Consider the following 16,653-nt stretch of genomic DNA (forward strand, 5'->3'; position numbering starts at 1 on the left):
TTCACTTTGGCAACATAACTGCTTGGTTAGGTTTCGCAAAAGATCGTTACGGTTAAATTTAGTACAATTTTAACTTCACTTGCGTGGAATATACAGTCCGTATGCAAATTAAGTACTTTACGTAACCTACTAACGTAACTTAAGTCACCACTGAGTTTTGGTTTAACACGGGACACAAGCGGTGATCTCCTGGGTGAAATCCTGTGTTTGTTTAACCATTCCTCCACCAATGAATTCATTCCTACAAAGACTTTGTTGCTCTTTATACTACATGATCTAAATTCCGGAAGTTGCGCGGATCGTCTAATATTGCCATGGATGGGTTAACTATACTTGAAAGCCGGGTGCATTTCATAGAGGCGATAAGGAGGCCATGTGCGTCGGATCAGACGACGAGAACAGTTTGGGAATGAGAACAAGATGGCTGTAAGCATTGGATTTGGCAGCGTTACCTCTAAGTTTAACTTTGACCTCCCGTAGTTGCATATATCTTTGTTCTTCTTCTTTTTTGATTAAAGTGTTCATACATTGATGACATGTCTTTTCAAAGGCATTTCTCGTGTTACCATTCTCTTAATATAGCCCTCAGCAACAGTCCTCCTGTTTGATCCATTCTGAATCTTGATTATTTAATCACCATTACAAAAATATTAGGAAATTACATTCAATGATATATTTTTTTTTTACTTTAATGAAAATGTTGATAGAGTTTGACCTTCTTTGAATTCATCCTGAGCACCAAATAGCTTAACACCTCAGCTGGTGTCCCAAGGAACTACAAAAGCCCGGTTATTGAATTTGCGAGTGCACTTTTGCAGTTGATATCACCACATGAGTCACTGCTGCCACTTCAGCAGGTACTAAACCACAGGCTGTACAGTCTCATCACGGCAGCCTTTGTCCTGAAAAATGATGCCGCAGCTGGAGACTTGACTGTTTTTTCACCCACCTCTCTCTCCTTTATGTCAAGGTTAAAGCTGCCTCCAAGTATGTGGATGTACCTGTAAGTGAGACTCATTTATTTATTTATTTATGTCTACATCATGTGTATATACCCAGCTTAAAAGTCTTAGTCATCTCATTAATCAACTCTGTCTCCTATAAAATAAATGTAATCAGGAATTTTCTTTCTGTCCAATATGTTTTGGAGGAAATGCCTTGTCCTGTATCCCATGGGGTTAGGTTTAAAACATAGGTTTGAGGAGGATGGTGGCTCATGTTTTAAAATAGTAACTGCACTTTAAGTTTTGTAACGAGAACCCTGCAAAAAGTCTCAATCATACTTTAGTTTCCAGCAGTGGATATAAGAGCAAATAAAATATGAATAAACTAAAAACATAAGCGCGATGGCACTAGTATCCTTTTTTCTATTCATGAAATTTAAAAAAAATGATTTTGATACCAATAATAAAATTTGAATAGTGAGACTCCCATAAATGCCCACCCTTACATCTGGAGGGGGTCTGGTTGGCGTTGTGATCAACTAGGACGTCAAAGTCAGCCAGGGGCTTAATTTTATGTTATTGTGGAAGCTAAATGTAATTTAACCTCCTTTGCATTGGTGTAAAAATGCATTGACAGCCATAAGCAACGTTGACAACTTACCATTGGTCTATTGTTCATTTCAATTCTTCAAATGCAAAATAGAAGTGTCTCCAAGGATCAGAATGAAGCCATCTTGGTCCTTCGTGCTGCGCGTGTGTTTGTTTCTCATAGATGTACAAATATTTGACCATACTTTCACATGTTGAATCATAACCCAGATGGCATTGCTTGTCATATTTCCACATCAAATGTCCCCCTGTTTCCTCCCCTAAATGTCCATTCATATGCATGTGGCCAGACACTGACAGGCAGCCATGCCTCGTGCCTCGCTCTCATGCAGTACACATCGTGAGTCCATGTTGTACAACACATGCCCATTCTGCTGTCGGGGTGGTGGCGGCGGCGGCGGTGTTTGTGTGTGTATGTATATGCGTGGGTGTACGCATCAGATCTGTATTAGCTGCCAACACTTAGGCCGTAGCAACACGCCGCATTTCAAATTAATGCCTTGTCAGTGAACGTGATGGGGCACTGTGTTCACTGGCAGGGGTCGCCGTTTCCAGCCCAGCACGCTAATTGTGTCCTTAATGTACAAAATGAAAGTTTTGCTGGTAAAAAAGACACTCATTTACACATTGTTAGTGTCACAGCAGATGTGTTAACCAAGTTTAGTAGCAGTTAGCGTGAGTTCTTTGTGACTTATCCGATCGGTTCGAGTTGGAGAAAAAAAGAGACAACCTGAGAACAAGCGGTTAACCGAGTGCGTCATCTTTTCTTGAAAATGATTAGACATGTTGATGTAAGAAGGGGAAATAACGCATTGTCCTCAGTGAATATTTTAGATGTCAGAATGGCAGGCCTCCTAACAATCTGTTCTCCCCATTCTACAGTGCCCCTGTTCACTTTGCACATGCCCAGACTGTGAGCGTTGGTCTCCAGCCAAGCTCAACTCTCTGACAGGAGCTGACTGAAGCTCTGCCTTGTAGATCAGAGTCAATGTTCCTTTTCTCCAAATAGATACTGAACATTTTTAAAATCCACCCCATTTTGGATGCAAGTCAAATTGGCGTCGATTAAAGTTATGTGAAATACGTCTGTCCCCTCAAGTATTAGTTTTCAACCGAGGGTCGTGGCCGCAAAGGGATCACCAGATCTTTTCTGAGGGTCACCAGATGGTTGTGGAGAAAAAAAGGGAATAACTCATACAAAATCAAACAACATATTTTAGACTGAGCAATGCTTTTATTTACATTACTTTGTCTGTACCAGTAAAATGATTGGCCTCAGAATAGATTTCATTGAGTGTGTTCAACACAGGGATTTTTATTGCTGCATTATTCCATCCAATGCAAATTCTACATACTTACACATATTTAGCTTGACATATTTGGTGTGTGAGATCTCCACTATGACAATATTGTGCAGGTTTAACATGGTCATTCCCAAACACTAGGTTGGGAATCACAGGTAGGTCGCAGAAGCTTTTTTGGGGGGTCACCAAATTCAAATAGCAGAATTTCATCCATAGTCTTATATTTAACATGTATATCTGCAGTGCACCTTTGAGTCCCCTGAAGGAGCCTTAATCTATTAGCTTAGATAATTATAATCTACTGATGACGTTGAATCTAGTATGAAAGGCTAATGTTCATGTGTTTGCTTAACTGATGAGGTGATGTGGAAATGTCAGTAAAGATGGTAAGGATCATTAATTTATGCAGACATTCCTGATCTGATGCTTTGTCATTTTTTAAAATAAGGTTTTGGAAACTCTATGATTTCACTTGAACATGGTGGGATGACATGTTGACACCAGTTGGCTGAGCAAAGGTACTTCTCTCTCTTTCCCTCGTCCTTTGCAGAAGCCAGGGATGGACGTTGCCGACGGTTACGTGACGTTTGTTCGTCACTCCCAGGACATGCTGCGGGAGAAGGTCAACGAGGAGGTGTACATCGAGAGATTATTTGATGTAAGTAAGCCACGGCCCCTCCATCAAAGGCAGGCTTAGCAACAACACGGTTTCATTTACGCCACCTGTGATCATCTACAGGAGGAGATTATAACAAATCCTAGAGAAGTCAAACAATTACACTCATTGCATCTCCTCAATGTTCATTTTAGACGGCTTTGAAAAAAAAGATATCATGATAATCTGAGTCATGGGACAATCGTTGATAATATTGGTGAAGTTGCATCACAATAAATAGTGAAACAGTAATGGAAATACTACATATGCAACATGAATTGTCTTTGTCTGAATCATATTAACCCAAAGGCAAATACTTAAGATGTTATTATAATAAATTCTGTATTTCGGTCTGCGTTTGACACAACAGTTTTACTTCTGAAATTTAGCAAGCAAGCTTAGTCGCTAGCATGTAGCTAACTTGTGCTAACTCACAAAAATGGACAGGTAACTGAAAAGGAGAAGGCCTGACGAACCTGATGAGCTGTCCCCGATATTTAAGATGTTGTTACAATATATTCTGGGATATGTGGTATGTTGAATATCTTTTGTTTGTAATGCTGGACCAACAGGTGAGTCTGGAAAGGTTCAATTCAGTTTATTTTATATAGCCCAAAATCACAAATTTGCCTCAGAGGGCTTTTTAATCTGTTCACATACAACATCCCTGTCCCAGGACCTCACATTGGTTCAAAAAAACTGTGCTGCTGCTCGTCTGTCTTTCTGCCAGCATCTCGTCCAGACTCGGGTGTTTTTGGGTCTTTGTGAGTCACTTTGTGAAGCTGACTGTATTTACGCATCCGTGTCCTGACAAACTGTAATCAACTCAAGCTGTAATCAACTTGCAAAACAGTCCCATGACACTGTTTGCCTCCATTACGTGAGACGAGGTCAAGTAACACCAAAACAATTAGTAAATCTCTAAGCCTGGCCGCTGAGCCTCCTCTTGGGTCAAACTGGAGGATTTCTCCTGGAAATGTGCTAAAACAATCCCTGCAGCGGGACGAGTTGCGTTTTAATTTCTCTTTTCAAAGTCGGGCATTTCTCCACCGCCGTCCTCTGTACTTCTCAACGTTCACCCCTTTGTCTCATGGTGTTTGTGCGCAGTTTCTGTTGATCTCGAGGAGGGATTATCCTAAGAGTCGCTCTATCTTTCTGAGTTAGCAAACAACCGATAATCAATTGAAAAAGGGCAAAAAAGATCACTTTGTAAGATGGCTTAACAGCAACCAGACTTACAAAGATGTTGTCTCCCTAGTTACATTAAAACGTCTTTATTTATATATAAGAGATTGTGCAATTTTTTTTCTCATAAGTGTGACACAAACGCATCATACAGACTGAAGAATTAAGGGTCCAGCAACTGAAATGGGTCAAGCCAGGGAGTACATGTGATAAAGTTGCTGCTTTTGTGGAGAAAAAGTAGCAGGAAGTAAGATGCAGCAGATGGGAAAACAACTGGTTCTGCATTTGTGAGGTGTGTTCCTGCAAAGCTTCTCCTTGATGTATTGGCTTTGTGTTCGGGCTTCCGTCCAGCAGGCAGCTGCTCAGATCAAACTGAGTCACAGCACAAAAAACACACAGCTAAACTTTTCAGATCGTGTAACAATCCACAGCACAGTGGTCACAGCTTTTGTCTCCTGCCAGGAACACTACTATTAAACAAGTACTTTATTTAAGGTGCCATATTGCCGAAATTGTTTGTGCCATCATCCATACTTATAATGGTCAAGAGAGAGGATGGACAGTATCAGTCTGGCTGGCTGACCCTGTCAGCTAAATACTCTGCTGGGGGACACCACAGTATGCAGGAAGAATACTGCCTGCACAGTAATTCCAGATTACTGCGCAGACAATAATCTGGAATCGCACAAACATGTTTTCTTCGACTCTCAGCCAAAGTCAAGTCCTTTCTGTACTTTCTGATCTTGAAACAAACATATATGCCTTCATCTCGTCTTGTTGGACTTTGGGAATTGTCTTTGTCCTTCGCTCAGACAGAAGACAGTCTAATCCAAAACAATACATTTGTTTTTTAATGTACTCCCTTTCCAGTTATAATATTATTAAAACATAATTGGCATTATATCTCTTTTTTTTTTTACTAATATCTCGGCCTTAAAAGGTTACAATAAATAAAAGATATCACTTTCAGCTTGACCTCCAAACAAGGTGCTTAAACTTGTTTGCATCATAATGTTGGATTTTGAGTGATATGACTATGTTTGTAGATCTTGAATTGAGTTTGTAAGTGAATGTGACCAGAATATATCAAACGGATGACCATGAGAATAGTGGAAGAGAATTTATTGATCCTTCAAATCAGTCATTTTTAAAGTGGGGGCCGCCAGGGGGTCTCAGCAAATTGAAGATAAAGGAAACTAAAATAAAACATATACTTAAATGCATTATTATTAATATCATTATTGATAATATTGAAGCAATGGTGCTGATAATTATAATAATAATAATTATTAATAATATATTCTAACATAAAATATTTGCCATTCCCATCTCTATATTCATATATGTTGCTCTATATGTTGCTAGCATCCAGCTAACTTGTGCTAAATCACAAAAAATGGACAGGTATCTGAAAAGGAGAAGGCCTGACGAACCTGATGAGCTGTTCTTAAATATTGGTAAACAAACTGCTTATAGTGGAAAACCGAAACATTCAATCTAACGGAACGATTAAAATATATATAAATATAGTTAATATCGCATTAATAAATTCAAGGGGTTTTAGAGATACATTGCAAAAGGGGGCACCGCGTTCATAAGCTAATGCTATTTGGGGGGCTTTGGCATAGAAAAAATGATAACCACTGCTTTGAATGATTACTAAAATGATCAACTAAATCATAAATATCCGTAGGCTGCAGCATTATTTTAATCTAACAAGGTTGAAGGGTTGAGGTAAAACTGAGGGGCAGAGACATGGTCCAGGTGGTGTAATCCTCTGCAGCGGATGTAAGTGTCACTTCTCCATCCTGGTGGAGTCTCTGCAGACTGAACAGTGGAGGCGTGTATACAGGTGCATCTATCTGTGCGTGCCATTGGGCTGAATGGAGGCCTTGAGCTGTAATCCGTCTCCTCTCCTCTTCCTCTGTGGCGGTGCTGACAGAGGGTGACAGAGACGTGTCCGGTGCTGGATGTTTGCCAATTGTTGCTTCATCTTGACCCGTTGCTTTGCCATGTATCCGCTCCTCCTCCACGAGAGCATTTCTGCTGGGATTTGTCTCACCCCGGCTTCTCTTTGTTGTCATCCCGTGTTAGCTCACCCTACGGCATCACCGAGGACGACGAAGGTGTCTCTGGCTGCTCTCTGCAGCTCTGTTGTGCTTTTCTTGTCACTCCACCCTTTTTTATCTACTTCTCTCTCTTTCGACTCTTGGCGACTTGGCGACTAGATGGAACATTAATGCTTGACTCGAGAGGCATACATAGTTGTTTCTCTCTCTGGAATAATTTTTAGTGGAATGCATTTAGTCTTATATTCTATCTCCTTCCATTATTGTAAAACTTCTATACAAATCTATGAACATTGTTTTGTGTGGAAGGAAAGAGAAAAGGCTGTTTGCTTCAATGTACTGTAGGAACCTTGATGCAGCCGGAGCCGCAGTGTTGAGCTACTGATGTCTAACTTCCAGGATAATTTCATAAATATTCTTTGAAATTATTTAAGATGTATGAAGCATGTACTTTAACACTGTTTTGATGTTGAAGACTAAAATTTAGAATTAGCATTTCACTTTTTGTTGATTCACAAATTTGAAAATGGAAGTCTCACGTCTCGTTCTCCGTGTGCAGAAACAGGACATCCTCAGCGCTTTACAAAGCCCTGCTTATGAGCTTTGTATGTATGCTTTAAGGAAGAATGTTTGACATTACGCACGTATGATGTTACGTTTTCATACCTTTTTAGTCACTCACTGTGGCCCTATTTGTGTTTCCATTCATCTATTCTTACATGCATTTTGTGTCACAAACGCTTAAAAAAAGCAAAATTCAATAATACTTTATTTAATTGCTTAATTATTTTTTTTACAAACATACGAAGGGGCTTTTATCATAAAAATAGTGGACGCGCTAAACGGGCCCTGAACATTTACCTCCCAGGACTGATCCGCTGTTTCTGCTTGCAAAGTCTCCCAAAAACATGAAACCAGTTGACCTGGAAGAAAGTTCCTGAAGACCTCTCTGTTTTGTTTGCAGTTTACAACCTCCACTTCTTCTGCTGTGTATCGTGGTGGATTACAGACACGATCGCTTACAGCTTCTGATCAAACTGCACAAGTTAATTTGCTGCAAGCTACCATTTAATGGAAATGTGTCTTATTTTTGGTTTTGTTATGCGTCATTTCAAGTTTTCTGAAAATTCACTTGACAACTGAACGTAAACACGGCTACTGTAGAAGTACACTCAAGAAAACACTGTAGCAGTGTAGTTAAAAGCAAATGCTCACACACGCCAACAAAGCAGATATCTGTGTGTGTGTGTGTGTTTGGGGGGGCATGGAGGGGGTTGTCGTCCTGTTAAAATAAGGTCAGGATGGACGCCTCTTAAGCTTTGATTTGTTAGCCCCCCTCCCCGACTTGGACTGCTGAATTCATTTATACTGTCAGTCTACTGGTGAGGATTACAACAATAAGGCAGCTCATTATATGAAATGTTATGTCTTATTGATTTTGCTAATGTTCTTTCCAAAAACAAAACTTCACCATACATTTGTTATTCACACGCATACAAGTTTGCAGCTTTTAATAAGGTTTACACTGTCTTCATGATTTATATTCATTCAAAATGCATCAAAAAAACAAAAACAACAAAACAAAGAAGAGCAAAATTAGAAAGCTAGACAGAAAACAAAGTGATCGGGAGACAATTTCCACGAGACTAGAGAGACATTATATGATGTTTTGATGACCCGCAGGACACGTTTCTTCTATGCTGGGTGACAAGATTAAAGTCTTTACGTCTTTACAGGCCATAATGTAGAATGAAAGAACTCCATCAAGTGCAGTTGACAGTAAAGAGATTACATTTCAAATCACATCAACTAATCAAGTCCTTTAAGCGTTTCATTCCCTGTCAAACGTGAAAGTAAACAGCAATGTGTGTTCTTGTATTCTATTGTATTTTCTTCTGAATAGAAGTAAATACAATAGAATCAGACCCTGTCTTTATCGGTAGGAGACGGAGCACAGGCTTAGTAGAGAAGCTCTGCACGTGCCTCAAAGTAATTTAGGTCTTAAACATGTTTGGCTGTGGTTTCTTCCAGACACAATACGCCTGAGGTTATATGTCATTTTAATTGAGGCTAAGACATGCATTTATCTCAAGACGCCATCTAATATCTGAGGCAGTAAGCAGATTATTTTACTACGGCCCCATAACTTCTAAATATGTGTCAAGACTCACAATCTGATGTGCAGAGTGACAGCAGACCGGCCCAAATGTGGTCCAATGTTGATAATATTAAACAAACAACAGCGTCTTAAGAAATAAGTCATAATTTGAGCCATATTAACGAGTGTTAATCCCCATGTTTTGACACAGATTGGCGGGTCAGGGGGCTTGTCGGGGTCGGATTTTTTAACTGATATTTGACCCACTTCTCTGACCAATCATGTGGATGAGAGGGGTGGGGGGGTCCTACTTGTTGTTTTTGCTTTTTACGCATAGAGTGTTACTTTTTTGGTGTTTAAATCAGATTTACTTAATGCTATTTTACGAACCACAATCCTGACCAGCAATCCAATCATGGAATTATTTTAATATTATATTTGGTGCTCTATGTGAAAATTGCTCTGCACTGAGGCATCATGGGCATGGCTATCCCTCAGGTTGCTTCCCTTTTTCTCCCTGTTAAGTTTTTTAAGGGGGAGTTTTTCCTGAACCGATGTGAGGTGCCGGGACAGTGGATGTCATATGTGTACAGATTGTGCAGCCATCTAAAGCAAATTCATAATTTGTCATTTTGGGCTATAAATTTAAATCCATTGAATTTAAATTAAATCATGATTAAACCTTTATGGAAATCCCCTCCAGCAATGTAGCTGTTGTGAAGTTGCTTTGATTTTCTTACCTGTCACTACCACAAGTGTAGTCCACGTTAAGCACAAACATTTGAAAAAAAAATGTATGCACAATAAAGCTTTGAGGAGCTTTGAAAATGTTGGTTTGCTGCGAGGAAAAAAATGATATGATACAGTATAAAAGAACAAAACATTTCCTTGTCAGCTCCACTGTATCCTCATACAACGGTTCTTAAAGTATTTTCAAATTTTTGTGTGTGTTTTCCTACAAAACCCAGTGAAAAGTATCAATTTCCATCAACTCAGTTATGTTCAGGCAAGAAACTTACTTAGTTAGGTTAGGGAATAGATCGTCTTTTGCTTTAAGATAACGAAGGAAGTGTCGTTACTGATTAATCAACATTGACATCTGGTTTCACAATGGCGACGAACAGCAGTCTCAAGACTAAAAGACCAATATTTGTTGGACCCAGCCTGGTCCATGCAACTGTCCTCGTAGAACGTATAACCAAGGCTTATGGCAGTATTCTCCCCCACTAAAAACTGACTTTCTTTGTAAAAGGTAACGGCACCTGTGGACTGGCAGACCAGGGTGGTGGGTCTCCTTTCTAAAACAAGAGACCAGAGCATGTGCTCTTACTATCATATTGCTGAGTGTTGTTGGGATGGCGATCGTCGAATTTTGGATTCAGGAGGAGCAAAGCAGTTTCCATTTTGGTTTTAGAGCAGAGAAGCAGTTATTTAATATTGTTGCGGTAGTGGAGGAGAAGTTTGCCCATCTTGTTGTAGATTCTGCAGGAGTAGGAGTCATCAAAGCGAGCCATTCGGTCCTCATATACAGTAGCTCTGTGAGAGCTATTGAGAGCTTGTATTCTTGACAGCAAATAAAACACATTCTCAGTAGGCACTGAGCTCCACCACGCAGAGTTGTGCCGTGGGGTTTTGTTCACGAGTGAGGGTAAGATGTAAAACCAGATTGACAGGCGGGTTGGTGTGGCATCCGCAATGTGCTGCACAGGCCTGTGTGTCCTGGTGAAGAGGGAGTCGAGACTGAAGCCAAAACTCTGTATTTACTGTATTGTCCAAATACCCCAAATGAATGTTATTATTTCATGTCTTGAGGGTGAGCGGCAGGGTGGGGAGCATGGGCATCCAAAGAGCTTACAGTGAACCCCTGCTGGTTTTCTTTCAAGGTGCAAAGAGATTTGGAGCATTTACATTGCCTCTTAACGGCTCTCAACATGGCGTTGCCTGAGAGCGACTTCACTGTCTGCTCAGGTAGACTCCACCACTTCTTTACATAGTCAGTAGTTGTTTGTTGTTAGGTTGATTCTCTGCATGTTAAATGTTGCTCATTTAAAAAGAAGCTAGATTGAGGTGGTTTAAGCATCGTATGGGGTCCCCTCCTGAATACCTCCTCTTGGAGGTATACTGGTTACAACCCAGGCTCAGTGACTGGCAGGAAGTGGATGTATGAATTGATAGGTCTCTATTTAAAGAGTGAGGAGGGGCAATAACAAACTTTTTGAAATTTAATACAATCCCAGTATTGTTTTATACAATTTTAACAATACTGATAATTTCTTAAATGGGTGATACATGTATTTCATCTTCATATTCTAAAAAGATAATTATATTTAAAGACAAATCACATTACATGAATGGCTCAATTATAATAAATGTATTACCAAAGTCAATGAGTTCAAATAAATGGAAATGTTTTTGCCACAAATGTTTTATTAAATTAGTAATTAACTTAGTTTGTGTGTATCTTTTCAATGGTTGAAGAGGTTGCTTATTTTGCAGTTTGGTACTTTATAGTCACAGATTCTGCATTCTGCTGTATTTTATTTACAGGTGTAAAGTAGCACCAGAAAGTTTCCTCTCTGCCATTTTCTGACTTGTCACTTTTTATACATTAAAATACAAAATAAGTTTGAGGTCTCATGGTTCACAAGGGGAATTTTGTGTTCCAATGCACCAGATTGTAATCAACCCAAAGTGTGTCCATAGTTGACACTTCAATGTAACCTGCCTAATCGGATATTAATATATTTCATGATCAAAGAGTGGCTGTAAAAAAAATTTCATTACTTATAAATTCTTCACAATAAAAGCCTCTAGTGATTTTTACTGTTTTTTTTTTCTTTTTTCGAGGACTAGCCCTGAACAAAGCTCTGCTAATGGGGTAATAGCCAAATTTTCCTGTATATTCTTCACAATGAAAGCCACCTGTTATTTTATTATTATGAAAAAGCAAAGTCTGAAAATAGTGTTTTCCTTAGTAGGTAACAGGACTCAGACAGCAGGCCATCATTTCCATTCTCTCCTCTCTTTGCTCTCCTACATACAGGAACTCTTGTGTGGGGGGAGATGATGATGATGGAGACCTACTTTTGTTTAAATTGTTTAGATTGTGTCCACATGCTGTCTACACCTCACTGATATTTGAAGCCATTTTGTATTTTTACAACCAGTAAGTGACCATATTTGGACAGTAAAGGAGTGACGTAGTTGTGCCGTATACAGATCGTTTAAGGCACATTCATATTGGCTTCACTTTTTAGACCTTGATCCTTATACAGGCAAGATCTTATCAGAAAATGTACATACTCACTAGACAATATTAATGTGTCTCAGCATGATCAAAGGGCAAAAGTCACATTGGAAAGACAAACCACGGCTTTAATCTCACAAGCCCGGAATCCTTTCTAAATTGCATAAATATTTTTACTTCTAACTCGTCTTGCCCCCAGATATCTGTGTTTGGTACAACTTGATACACTTCTGTATCACTTGTGTTTTCTTACTTGCAGTGCATTTATTTATACTGCATATGATTTATGTCGTTAAATCCGTTGTTAAAGATGGTTTCATTATTTGCTTGTGTTTTGTCTCTTTGCACCTGTTTCGATACTTTTCAGAGCATTGCCATCTCTTGGCCTTACAAAAGCATTGACAACAACCTGCGGTTTGACATTTTGATGATGTTTGCGTGTGCGTTTGGGGAATGGCGAGAAATTAATATTGTCCCTCTGCACCCTCGCCCCCTCCCCTGCGTGGTTTAGTTCTTGAAAGAGTGGCTGAAGAGGCCCGGATTAAGACAGATGTGCTTAAATGATACTGAAGGGGGGACTTAGCACGGCACAGCCGGGGGATCATTGATTAAAAAAAGCCATGTCTTTAGCCTGAGCCAAATCCAGCACTGCACTGATATACCACAGCTTCCTGCCCATGACACTCCCCCTGTAGCAGGCAACCACCAAGCCGGTTGGGGGGGGAGTGCAGGAAGAAGGCAGACAGTGATGATGCCGTAGAGCCACTGAGTCTTTGAGCCACTTCCCTGTCTCCCCTCTCTCCCCACCCCCCGGGCTGGAGTTGCAGATACTGGGATTACACAGGTCAATTATACACTTAATCTGCCTTTGCCCGGAGGGGATTAGGAGTGTGGCTCATTGATTGATTTGAAGTATTTCCGTTGACCTTGGGTAGTTATCAGATTCACAAGCGTGGTGAAATTGCACTTCTGTGTGACGAAAGTTAAAGCGCTTTTTAATCGCTGCTGCTCCTCCCGTCTCGCTCTGCTTACCAACTGCTGGACGGCTGTGACGGAGCGGAGCGGGGGCAGGGGTCAGCTTGAGCTGCAGATTGGGGGATTTGAGATATTGTTGTCGCCGCCGCCGTTGTACTTTGGTCACGGCGGGTGGGTTTGTGGACGGCTGGGTGCAGAGTGGGGTGGTGGTGGTAGGGGCGAGGGGGAGCGGCTGTGGCGATGACAGAGAAGGCCAGCAGACTACCGGGTTATGGAGCTGCCGTCATACCACTTGGCTGTCCGGAGACGTTTCACTTTGCCGGCTCCGGTCATGAACTGCCGGCCCCCACGGCCATGCCAAGTGAACAATTTAATCAACACTGAGCTCAGGCAACACGCAAACGTAACTCCAGCTGCCTGGCGGACGTCTTATTCTGGTCAAATGATTCCTTTATGAGAGGATTGAATAAAGAGGACAAGTTTTATTAAGAATTATTATTAAAACATTTGAGAAAAAACTGTCAAGAAAGAATCATACTGGAAGTAATACATTAAAACAAGTACAAATATGATAATAGGAATGTTATAATCTATTAAAACCATAGAGATCAAAACTAATAATTGTTATTTTAGTTCTTTGTGATGTTTTTTAAACTAAATTGTACAACATAATATTGTAAAATGACATAAAACACATATTTTCACTGGAGGACCAAGTCCAATTGTATATCCTATTCATATACAATGAATGACAAATAGATACATTATCTAGCAACATCTAATCTGATCATTTACTTGTTTTTTTCTCACTGATACTGATGCCCATCTGTAAAAGTATAACTCATTACATCAACCAACATTATAGTTAGAGTTTATCGTTGCAATGTTCCTGATTACTGGGCTATTTCTGTAAGAAAATGACCAGATGTCCTTTACCCTTCAGCTACAACAATATGACTGCAATACTGCATTGATGTGGTTGTTTCTCATGCTAGTCAGTAATCTTGTTTAGGTTAAAGCAAAAATATCTGTTAAAAGGATTATACAACCAATAGGGAGAAAAATAATGGTCTGAATAATAAAAAATAAAAAGGCCAGCCGAGCAGCGTTGGTTTATTTTGACTGTGTGACTGTTCAAAACATGCTCTGAAAAGGTTTCACTTCCGTTTAATGAAGTCTGTAAGCAGCTTAGAGTCCTTAATAATTACTCAGAGAGAGAGAGAGCATTTTGTTTCCCTGCTCTGTTTCTTTTGGGTTTAAATCCTCTGTGAGCATTCCCAGCGCCAGGACGAAACAGCAAAGGACACCAAGGCCACGATCATCCCGAGTAGAGGGAAATACAAGTTTAATGGAGACTTCTCCTTTGTCAAGTGCCGCTGGTTTATTGATCAGGGCCAACAGGGGGAATTGATCAAGGACACGCATGTCATCTCTCGGGTCTCTATCACCCTTTTTACAGCCCCCTTCCCTCCCTCCTTTGCTGTGCCTTGTTAAAAAGGGAGGTATGGTGGCATTTGTTTGATTAACTTGCCTGACAAAAGTGACAGCTGCTCACGGGCGTATGTGGATGAGTGGCCCAGCGCCGCTCCCTCTTTGTACATCTGTCAGAGCCGGAGCAGGGCGAGCGGGGTGAAAAGAGACAAATTGGACCCAAAAAGAAGGCCATTCACCTTCCCCGGACCCCCCTCTGCCGCTCCACCCCTCTATCCCATTCAGGTGCTCGGCGGGACCCTCAAGTGCTTGCTGGCTTATTCCATTTTCACTCCCCCTATAGAGTTCCCTGAGCCCACAAGTGTTTTAGCCCTCTTTTTCCTACCCTCAATCCACCCCTAAGCGGCTCTTTGTAAGTAGAATGGCTCACTTTTCTCAGGGCCCGAAGCCGGCGGCTTTTTTCTTTTTTTATTGTCCACCACTGAGCTTTTCTGTTGCTCATTGTATGTTTACTCAATGACTGGTCGCTGACCGTAATTCCAACTGTTTGGTTCCTCACAACATGGCCCCCCAACTCCTTCCTCCCTCCGCCCCAAATATACACCCATCCCTTCTCCAAACCACCATGTATTTATGAAGTTGCTCCTTATTTAGTCTCTCTTGTCCACTGAACTGACACTTGCCGGTAGAAGGAGACAACTGTTTTGTAAGAGACCCAGATTGTCGACCTGAAAGGAAACCCAGATCTGAGATAAACATTTACCTTTCTCCTGTGCCGCTGCGTCTGGGGTTGACTGCCATCCTGTTCCTTAGTACTCCCCTCTTAACCAGCAGCCTGGTAAAAATGCCTACTGAGCCCGTTTTGTTGCGGTGCCAGCTGTGCTCAGACAGCGGTCAATGGTCAGCCGGGGTTGGCCTTTTGTGTCGCCGGCACAATCAAAACAGTTTGAGACCTGTGAGCTTGTTGAGCCCAAACTTTACTTTAGTCCTAATTTCAGAGCCCTCCTGCTCCTTCCTCCTCCTCCAACATACCCACTTCCTTGAATGGAAAGAGGGGCACAGAAAGAGGGGGAGAGAAGGAGAGATGACAATATCTAGTACTAGATGCTCGGTCCCATTGAGCCTCTGTAAAAGGCCCCTTTCTTGTCTGCCCACACTGAGGCAGATACATTTGAAAACATGTTGATGTCTCTTCACACTTTTCTAAAAGTCTGCCACCGACACACCAATGATCAAACAATAGGAACAAGGTTTGAAATAATCATCCTAATACAAAAAACTATAATTAGTTTCTATTGTCACATACAATCCGAACACATATCTGACCTCTGCATTCAACCCATCCTAAGCATCAGGAGCAGAAGTGCTGACACAGAAAATTGACATGTAGATTGAACCACCAATTTTGTAAATAATGGACAATCCCCTGAATCACAGCCACCCCAGGACATTCATGTGGGAGGGCAGCGTCAGACAGCTTTTTTAATTCCCCCAAACGAACAATCAGACACTAAAGACAACTTTTCCAAGTGATTGTCCTCTGCCTTTCTGTGTGGTCGGAACACTGGACGTAAGTTCTTTGTTTTCAGGCACAGTCTGGTTACACATGACCAAATATTACCAAATCCATTTGAAACAAATTAACTTTAACACAACTTAAAAATAAGTTGCGTAAGTGCTAGCTATAGTTCAGCTAAAACTCAATGAAGGAGATGAATTGAGTCGGCGGAATCGCCTGGGGGGCTGCATGATGGTGTAGCACTGTTCACCACTAGCACAGTTGATCAGGCTTCCTTCCACAGTCCAATGACATGCATCTTAGGTTAATCTCTATATGTGCCCTGCAATAAACTGGCGACCTGTCCAGGCTTTACTCTGGGTGTACCCTACTTTCGCCCAATGTCAGCCTGGGATTGGCTCCAGCGCCCTGCGACCCTGAAATGGATAAGTAGTTGGGTTAATGGAGTGGAATCGACTGCGTATATTTGCAGTTCTTGCAGACGCAGTTGTGCTTTTGAGCTGTCATCTGGGCAGAGACAGTGCCTGAAGGGTCTCAGTAAGGCAATACACTGTTCTGTTCTCTAGGATCTTGTTCTATTTCTCTTCTAGAGCCCCTTTTCAGGCATGTGATTCATT

General features: G+C 41.0%; 1 protein-coding gene across 5 annotated transcripts in view; it reads left to right on the forward strand.

The window, feature by feature from the left end:
- Window positions 1-16,653, forward strand: part of cadpsa (Ca2+-dependent activator protein for secretion a) — a 145,425-nt gene that overhangs the window by 111,108 nt on the left and 17,664 nt on the right. For 4 of the 5 annotated variants that reach the window (XM_068593401.1, XM_068593400.1, XM_068593404.1 and 1 more), the window contains 2 exons: window positions 971-1,003; window positions 3,408-3,515. In XM_068593401.1, the coding sequence (XP_068449502.1) occupies window positions 971-1,003; window positions 3,408-3,515 (141 nt within the window). The remainder of the gene's footprint in view (window positions 1-970; window positions 1,004-3,407; window positions 3,516-16,653) is intronic. The other variant, XM_068593402.1, reaches the window with a different exon arrangement.

Source organism: Clinocottus analis, unplaced genomic scaffold (genome assembly GCF_023055335.1).
Source record: "Clinocottus analis isolate CAN_PGR_092001 unplaced genomic scaffold, fCliAna1.0.p SCAF_3, whole genome shotgun sequence".
In the NCBI taxonomy this organism is placed as follows: domain Eukaryota; kingdom Metazoa; phylum Chordata; class Actinopteri; order Perciformes; family Cottidae; genus Clinocottus; species Clinocottus analis.